The sequence below is a fragment of the Colobus angolensis genome, unplaced genomic scaffold (assembly GCF_000951035.1).
Source record: "Colobus angolensis palliatus isolate OR3802 unplaced genomic scaffold, Cang.pa_1.0 Scaffold3, whole genome shotgun sequence".
Taxonomy (NCBI): domain Eukaryota; kingdom Metazoa; phylum Chordata; class Mammalia; order Primates; family Cercopithecidae; genus Colobus; species Colobus angolensis.
In genome coordinates this window covers 17,107,093-17,116,611 of record NW_012116265.1, presented here as the reverse complement: position 1 = coordinate 17,116,611, position 9,519 = coordinate 17,107,093, and the positions used below count along the sequence as shown (strand labels likewise).

At 47.8% G+C, this 9,519-nt stretch overlaps 1 protein-coding gene across 1 annotated transcript in view; it reads right to left on the bottom strand.

Annotated features, from left to right (window-relative positions):
- Window positions 1-9,519, bottom strand: part of ANGEL1 (angel homolog 1 (Drosophila)) — a 31,188-nt gene that overhangs the window by 1,511 nt on the left and 20,158 nt on the right. The window contains exons 8-10 of the mRNA XM_011949517.1: window positions 8,385-8,454; window positions 7,699-7,862; window positions 2,858-6,154 (exon numbers count right to left, since the gene is read on the bottom strand). Coding sequence (XP_011804907.1) covers window positions 5,994-6,154; window positions 7,699-7,862; window positions 8,385-8,454 — 395 coding nt within the window. The 3' untranslated portion in view covers window positions 2,858-5,993. The remainder of the gene's footprint in view (window positions 1-2,857; window positions 6,155-7,698; window positions 7,863-8,384; window positions 8,455-9,519) is intronic.

The following is a 9,519-nucleotide window of genomic DNA, read 5'->3' as shown; positions in this document are numbered from 1 at the left end:
CGCTTTCCCCTTCTCTTCACACAGTGGGCCTGGCCTCGAGAGGCTCGAGTCAGCTCCCAGGATGTATCCGGGACCCTCTGCTCTTCTGGCCTCAGTCCACAGCAGTCCCTCAGGAGCAAAGGAGAAATGGGGCGTGTTCTCCTGGGAGATGAGTGTAGCTCAGGAAACCAGAGCAACCTTCTCACCACTATTGACATCCAGACCCATGGTGTGGAAAACACTTACGGGTCCCATCCACCAACCCCTGTTCTTCCTCTCTGTTGCCCCTCCAGCTCTGGACCTCTTCCCACACTTTCAGACAAGCCCTAACAGTTGAAACCAGACTCGCACAGAAAATATCTTTTAGATTTCAGAGCATATTTCACCCATAACCCTTCCTGCCCTTGTCTCTGCTCTCCTTTCATTCAGCTTAAGGGTAAAACCCAGACCTGTGAGAGAGGAAAGTGTATTTCTTACTTTTCATCCCAGCCAGTCCCCACAAAATCGTAGCTAGAAGTGCAGCTTCGCACCACAAGACCTCCTTATTTTCAGTGGTGTGGTCGTGACCATGGGGAGAAGGAGGCATGGCAGTAGAAAAAGGAGAGGTGACCTGCGGGAATCCATAGACATCTGGGACTGTATACCAATAAATACAGGCAGTTGTGTTACAGGCTCCTTTAAATCCAGCTAAAACATTACCCAAAAAAAGCACTTCAAAGTAACCAGAATTTGTGAATACCTTGCATTGCACACCCTTTCATAGAGGCAGTGTTGTAATTTTCATATTTAAGTCCAGCTAATATGATACCAAGTAAAGGGCCTCATAGGCTTCAACAAGACAGGTTCATACATAGTGGGGCCCCTGGCCTGCTCTTATACAAATGAGGGGCTGGGTAAGTGCGTGCTGGGTTGAGAATCTACATAATGAGTCAGGTAGGCTCTTTGTGGACACTGGCCATTTTCTTAGAAAGCAGAAGGAAATGTCATTGCAGACTCCTGGAGGATCAGAACCCAACCTGCTTGGGGGTGGAAGGGGTTACCTCATTTCCTGCTGTCCCATTCCTCAGGCTCACAGCACGCACCTGCCTAATTTAGGCACATGACTAACTGGGTTAGACCTTTGGGTTCAGGTGGCCCTTCTCAGAGGCCTGATAATGAAGGGGTTGAAGCTCTACTGCCCCATTTGCCAGGAGCTAGCATTTGGACCACTACCGTGGAGGGAGTGACAGGAAGTGGTCATACCAAGAAACAAGCAGAATGGCCCAGAAGCAGGCTGCCTGTAATCCTTAGTGTCTGCCAGCGGGGTGAGGGGACCAGCTGTTGAGGCCTGGCAGAAGATGAGAAGCCACATCAGGTCAGCTGGCGGGTCACCTGAGCCCAGCCCAAATGACAGTGTGCACACAGATATACAAACTGTTTCCAACCCTGAGCCTGAAAGGACTTGGTTGTTGGAAGCACAAAACCTCCAAGAATTTTAAGTGTAGGCTCTGCTCTCCTCTCCACAGCAAGCTGAGGCTTCAGGCCTTAAGGTCATAGGAACTGACTGGGGATGGGACAAAGTGCAGAGTTCCCTCCACAACCCATGAAGTCCACATTTTCTTGCTTCCAGCAGAGCTGCACCCTCGCCACCATGCCGCCGTCTGGCTGGCCCATACCTGGAACAGTCTTGTCTAGCACATTTGCTCAGGAGAGAGAGGAGAGGGGACGGACCGTGTACCGGAGTGATGGGAGCCCAGGGCTGCAGGGCAGCTCCCCCTGGTGGAACCCAGAGGTGGCTCCTCCCACTTCTGGGAGAAGAGAAGCCACACTGTGCATTACGCAGCCAATCAAAACACAGCCCTCCAACAGAGGGCAGAATGGGGTTACCGGAGGCTGGGAAAGGCAGGGGAGGAGAATGAAGAGCAGGTGGGTGGTACAAAAATATGGTGAGAAGGACTAAGTTCTAGTATTTGATAGTACAGTAGGGAGACTATAGTTAACAATTTATTGTATATTTCAAAATAGCTAGAAGAATTGGAATGTTCCCAGCACAAGGAAAAGATAAATGCTTGAGGTGATAAATGTCCTTAAATAGGATATCCTGACTGGTCATTACACTTTGTATGCATATATCAAAATATCACATGCAGCCCCAGAATATGTACAACTATCACATGTCAATTTTAAAAAGGAAAAACAAAACCACCAGAACATTCCTCTAGAGAGTTAGTAGCTACAGCAGGGCAGGAACTGGAGAGCAAAACAAAACAAAAAAAGCAGCAGCCTCCTCACTGGCCATTTCCCTTCTTGGTCTCCAGTAAAAAGCTGCCTCTGAGCTCCCCAAGCCCAGGCCCCCACCACCAGCGTCTGCCTTCCAAGAAAACCTGCCTCGCCTGATCCTGCAAAGGCTTGTGAGAAATTTGGGGTGGTAAGAAATAAACCAAGGGAGATTCTCAAATTCTATCTCTGGGATTTCTTTTTCCTCAGATGTAAAGGTAGAATCTGAACACCACCTAAACTGCCACCACACAGTGCTACTGTCTTTGCTAGCTGAGGTGGAAGTACTGTGTAAACCTAACAGAAGTGCCGTGCAGATGCTAACTGACTGACGCAACTAGGAGGAACCCTCCCTGCCAGGTTTTTGGGGATATACCTCAAAGCTTAGGGCTTTCAAATACTTCCCAGCCAATGGGCCCAACTGTCCAGCCTGGCTGGGGTAACTATCTGCTCCCAACTCCTACCAGTAATTCTCTGGAATTCTTAGCACACTTTTCTTGCTAAAGCCCAAACAAAGCAATTTCAGATCTGAAAATTCTTCACAAGTAGAAGTGATTATTAACTTTAATTTCTATTTCACCAAGGAATGTGAACTGAAATACAGAGCGGTTAAGTAACTTACCTATAGTCACCAACCGAACAGGCCAAGAGGACAAATGATGTTCCTAATCCCTAGCTGAGTTTTCTTTTTTTTCCTTTTTCTTTTGAGATGGAGTTTCGCTCTTGTTGCCCAGGCTGGAGTGCAATGGTGCGATCTCGGCTCACCGCAACCTCCGCTTGCCAGGTTGCAGCGACTCTCCTGCATCAGCCTCCCAAGTAGCTGGGATTGCAGGCCTGAGCCGCGATGCCCAGCTAATGTTGTAATCTTAGTAGAGACGGGGTTTCTTCATGTCGGTCAGGCTGGTCTGGAACTCCCGACCTCAGGTGATCTGCCCACCTCAGCCTCCCAAAGTGCTGGGATTACGGGCGTGAGCCACCGCGCCGGGCTGCTAAATTTTCTTTTTACTAAATCAGTGAGTGGATTGCAACCCAGGTAGTGCAGTGGAAGCAACCAAGTGGTTTTAAATCAATCAGATTCTCAGAGACTGATTCAGAGACCTGGTGTGGGTTCTGGGAACCTGTTCAGGTAAGACAGAAAACCAGACCTGGTTTCAGGGCTCCCAGTGGACATGGGGGCTTGGCTGGTCTTACTGCATAGGGAGGCTGGAGGACAAAAGCACCAGCAGAGTTAAGCCTAGGAAGGAAGAGACATTTTTCCAGCGACAGATGGCCCACTGCTCAGCCCTGGCTCCAGAATGCAAAAGAGATCAGAAATAGATGCTCAGCAAGAGGCATGTGCCACCCGCATCATGTCTCATGCAGCTGCCATAGCTTTCACCAGGAAAACACACATCTTATCCCACTTTGCACAGACCCTCCTGAAGCGCAGTAGATACTAGAGGGAGGCATCGGGGAAGCAGATGGAGGAAGAATGAAAAGCAGTCCAAAGAGTCATTCTCTCACTTGGCAAGGACAGAAGAAAGCTATACCTCAACAGTGTCAAGGCAGGAGGCTTCACTCAGGCCCTGTTCCTCCCAGGCCTCAGAGCAGAGGGAATCTACCTCAGCTAATAGAGGGAAACCTTACAACACATTTCTCAATCTAGATTTATGTCTTGAGACCCCACCCCAAAATCAAAAGCTCCTCAGTCTCTTCCTCTGCCCACCTCATTCTTCAGGCCCTCTCTCAAGGACCTAATCCCTTCAGGATCCTAATAAAATGACCAACAATGGGGGAAAAAAAGGTAAACCTTTATTTGGAAAAAGAGTTTAATAACCATTTAAAACCCCATTTCATATTCAAAACAGAAACAAGTAAGAAAGCAAGGAAAAGATACACTATCAAGCACCTGCCCTCTGCCCTCGTTAGCCATTTTAAAGCTGCATTTCCCAGCAGAAGAGAACAGTAACGGGCCCTAGTCCTAAGAACCCATAGGGCACTGGCTTGAGACCCTTTTAGGCAGTGTCCAGGGGACGGACAGACAGAAGGAACGGTGGGGTGTAGACAGACCTGGGGCTCAGACAGGCACATGCCCAGTACCCAGGAAACAAAGTTTAAAAATATACACACATAGAAAAGTAAATTCCCTAGAACATAGGCATGGAAAGCTTCTAACCATGAATGCAGCAGCACAATTCAAACTGGGTCTTTGGCTTTCAAAAAAAGGAAAGAACCTTAACCCCTGGCTCACTGTCCCAAACTCAAGTCTCTCGGCCACTGTCTTCAGTCCCACTCTGAAGGTCGAGTGAGGCAAAAGCAAGTCAAATCTACCAGGGCCAGCAGCCACTCTGACTTAGGGAGATGTGTGGAGGGGCTGGCCCAGGATCTCCCAAGGCCACACCCCAGCAATGAAAGATTAAGGCATGCAGGTGACACAGTGTGGACTAAGGAGTCCCCTGAATAAGCCAGGGCACCTCTGTGTGAGGGGAGGGAAAGCAGAGGCAACAAGCAGCTGAGGCCTTGCTGGACAGAGCCAATGTGCAAACACTGCCACTTCAAATTCTTGGACCAGTTTTGTGCAAGGCCACCTTTCTGCTGAGGCAGTTTGGCCTGAGTTGAATACCAGGGTTTTCTAGAAAGGAAATGGAAGGGAAGCGGGAGACGGGAGGAAGCAGAAAGTAAAAAGTGGTGGGAGGAGAGGAACAGAAAATTGCTTCTTAGGAGTGGAGAGGAAAGAGAATCAGTTTAGGTCTTGAGTCCCACCTGAGGCAGCTGCAGAATCTACCTGCTCCTTCCCCTACTGGAACTCCTACCCTTGCCCCAGTTCTGCAGACTGTAGAGTCCAGGGAAACAAGAGTTTCCTGAAGACTGTTTCTCCTCCTCATCCTTAAATAGTTTTAAACCTCATACCACTACCCTAGCCCAGTGAACTCCACATAAGGGTTCAAACTTCCACCTCCCTCAGGGAAGCCTGGGGAAAGGGATGGGCCCTTGAGAAATTACACCAGGTCTGTAGGGAGCTCTGGGTTGGAGGCACAGGGCCCGCTGGGACAAGTAGCGCATCCCCCAAAATTTGCCACTCCAGGATGTGGGCCCCATTTGTTCCCAGAGCCCAGATGCCAGGCCTGCCCTGGTTGGCAGGATGAATGCCTAATGAAACACAGAGGCTAAAAGGAGAGATGGGGCCATGCCCTGCTGCTGCCTAGTCATACACAGGTACTTGGGAAGACTGAACCTGCCCCTAGGCCTACAGCCCCAATGTGAAAAGTGGACTGGTCTGAGGCAGGCATGGCTGTGCAGAACAGTCTCACCCCAAGAGGACACATACATGATATGCATATCTCACATGTGCATGCCTGGCAAGAGGGCTGGGCCCAGAGGTCCTGAAGGCAGGGAAAAGGCCAGGTCAGAAGGTACACCAAGAAACAGCCTGAAAGCAAATAACCAATGAAATCAATAACTCCCACAACCCTGGTAATTAAAAATCAAGGGGGAGCTCTGGATACATGAAAGGAAGGGGGAGCCCCCCTTCTGCCTCTCCCAAGGCCACTGAGTGTGTGGCACAGGATTAGGAAGAGGCTGGGGTGAGGCAAGGACCACAGGCAGAGAACGCGGCCAGGCCTGGAGAAAATCTAACCATGGGAAAAAGGGAACAAGGAGGGGGAAGGGAGGGGATGTAAGTTTCTTGGATCTAAGTTTCCAGAAGCGTGGGATTTTTCCACAGTCTCTGATCCAGTGAGCTCTTCTGAAAGAGAAGCTCTCTTCCCCTGGGAGCCCCGTCATGGAGCGGTGACTTCCATCCCGAAGCTGGCTAGCAGGCAGAGGTGGTCTGAAGAGCAGAAGGGGTTGGGTAAGCCATTGGCAGCCCAGAGGATCTCTTCAGAGAGAAGGGAGAGACGACCCAGGAGCTTGAGAGTTCCATCTCGATACAGCCTGTGATCTGGAGTACAAAGCAAAAGCCAATGGGTAAAAGCAGCCACAGCCATGCTGCAAGGGCAGGCAGTGGCAGAGCCCTTTGGGAACTACGCCTTCTGCAGGCTGCATCCCCTTGGCTGCCCACCGCCCCTCACCTCCTCTTGCAGCATCTGGCTGAGGAGGCCTCATTTTCTCAGTGATACTCCATAATATCATCAACGAATATAGAGAGGTGAGTTCTGGGGGACTAGGGCAAGCTGGAGAGCCCACCATTACAAGATCTTTTGCTTTTCCAAGAGAAGCTAGAGATCCAGGTTTTCTATATAAAATCTGATTTTTTTTTTTTTTAGATGGAGTCTCACTCCATTGCCCAGGCTGAAGTGCAGTGGCGCAATCTCAGCTCACTGCAACCTCTGACCCCCGGGTTCAAGCGATTCTCCTGCCTCAGCTTCCTGAGTAGCTGGGATTACAGGTGCCTGCCGCTATGCCTAGCTAATTTTTGTATTTTTAGTAGAGATGGGGTTTCACCATCTTGGCCAGACTGGTCTTGAACTCCTGACCTCGTGATCCACCCACCTCAGCCTCCCAAAGTGCTGGGATTACAGGTGTGAGCCACTGCGCCCAGCCCATAAAATCTGAATTTTAAACATAAGCCATCAATTCAAATACTTTTTAAAAAATTCTTTTTTTTTTTTCTTTTTTGGTGACAGAGTCTTGCTCTGTCGCCCAGGCTGGAGTACAGTGGCATGATCTCCCGTGTTCAAGTGATTCTCCTGCCTCAGCCTCCTGAGTAGCTGGAATTATAGGCACCTGCCACCATGCCTGGCTAATTGTTTTTTTTTTGAGATGGAGTTTTATGCTTGTTGCCCAGGCTGGAGTGCAGTGGCACAATCTTGGCTGACTGTAACCTCCGCCTCTCGATTTCAAGCGATTCTCCTGTCTCGCCTCCCAAGTAGCTGGGATTACAGGCACCACCACTACATCCGGCTAATTTTTTGTATTTTTAGTAGAGACAGGGTTTCATCATGTGGCTAGGCTGGTCTCGCTCCTAACCCCAAGTGATCCACCCACCTTGGCCTCCCAAAGTGCTGGGATTACTGGTGTACTGGTAACACACATGCCTGGCCGTAACAGTAATACACATGCCTGGCCAAAAAGAAACATTCTTTACACAATACAGGTATGGGGCTGGGAGACTGCTATACTGTGCCTACTGGTATGGTGAGAGGAGACAGAAAATAAGGTCTCTAACCTAACCAAGTCCCCCACTCAGTGGCTGTCATTAAACAAACTCAACCACTTCCTATATCTCTATTTTTACCTCTAAAATGGGGATTGGGAGTGATTGTCCTACCCTCCTCTCTTTAATGCTGAAAGAGTAAAAAGAGACAAGGCAGGCAAGTGGCCTATGGGGAGAATGATAAGGATGACCAGCACAAGGGAGGTATGAAATCTGCTCCTTTACTGGTTAAATCCCAGCAGCCCAAGACATGCTACCAAATGCCTGACCTACCATTAGCTGTTCCCAGGGACCTGGGGGTGGAGGAACCTAGGATCCATCAGGCTTACCAGTTCTGTTCCCATTTTCACAGGACTCAGCTGAGAAGAAGATGTAATCTACTGTCATTCCAAGACCCAATGGCATTGTAGTGACCTCTGGGCGGCCACGCTGGGGCAGGAAGTGGGTATATACTGAGGTCAGGTGGAGGCAGTGCTGGATGGTACCTACAGTCCTACAGGGATGAAGGGGGAAATATCAGTCAACAAAAATTACTAAATTTTCCCTAGGTCACTTTTTCTGTGGGTTTTATGAAGATTTTTTAAAAGGATGATCTCAAATGACTCAATCTCAGCCAATTCCTTCCCATGCTAACAAGGGGCTGGCAGTCTTAGCTAAAATTAGCCTAGAAACACACGTTTGTCCTGAAACTCCCTGACACTCCTTATCCCCCACTATCTGCTTGTTACCTGGTAAAGTATACCCAATGTACCCCTGTCTGCGGCCCAGGCCTCTTTTGTGAGGCTTTACCCTCTGAGGAAAGAGTACATAGCCTTTTCACCTGCAGGAACATGGGTGGGTCACCTCTGGCTTCTGCATACCTACATAACCCTCTATAAGCTTAGCAGATATTAGGGGAAAAAGAGCTTATCAAAAAGTGCTCCCCCACATCAGCCTCAGGACAACCAGTGGGAATCTCTCTCTTACACCTAGGCAAGGGCTGGATTGAAAACAGAAGAGAACTGGAGAAGGTTACCTGGAGGAGGTAGGCTCAAGCTCCGATGTGTCTTCCTCAAAGACAGACTCAGCCCAACCTGCAGGTCGCTCTGCAGAGGACCAGAGAGAAAAAGGTTTTCTCATCCACCGACAGTGAAACAGGGTCAGAACCTTCCACCCTAAAATCCCTCTGATACTTGACTGGACTGCTTCAGAAGGATCCAGGAGGAGAAAGGGAAGAGAAACAGTGAGGAGGAGAAGATGACTATAAACCAAAGTCAAAAGCCTCAGAAAGCAGATGTAGGGCGTCTAACACAGCATTATCTTCTGTGGCTCCTCACCTTTGTTTTTCTTTAATTTGATTTAAAAAAAAAATAAGTCATATAGTCACATGGTACACAATCAAAATGTAGCAAAAAATATCAGTGAAGTTTCCCTCTCATTTGCCCTCCTCTGCCACTCAAATCTCCTCTCCAGAAGCCACCAATGTTACCAAATTCCTGCTATATTCCTTAAAAGACTTTCTATTACATACCATCCATTGTGTGTGTCTATGTATGTATCCATACATGTATATATACATACACATTACATATATGTATACATCTATAAGCACATACATACATATCATACACATGAATGTTATAAAAGGAAGATACAAATTACCAATATCAGGAAAGAAAGAAGGGACATTAGTACAGATCCTACTAACATTAACAGGATAACAAGGATCAGCAACAACACTGACAAGCCCTTAGCTAGACCAAGAAAACAGAATACTCAAATTACTAAAATCAGAAATGAAAGAGGGGCCATCACCAACCATTTAGAAATAAAAAATAACTATAAGTGAATGCTATAAATAACTAGATACCAACAAATTGGATAACTCATATAAAATTGAAAAATTCCTAGAAAGACACAAACTATGCAAAATAACTCAAGAAAAAACAGAAAATCTGAATACGCCTATAACAAATAAAGAGACTGAATCTGTAATTTTAAAACATCCCACAAAGAAAACACCAGGCTCAATGGCTTCACTGGTGAATTCCAGCACACATTTCAAGAGGAATTCATACAAATCCTTCACAAACACTTCCAAAAAAAGAGGAGACACTTAACTCATGAGGCATTACTCTGACACCAAAACTAGATAAAATGTCACAACAAAA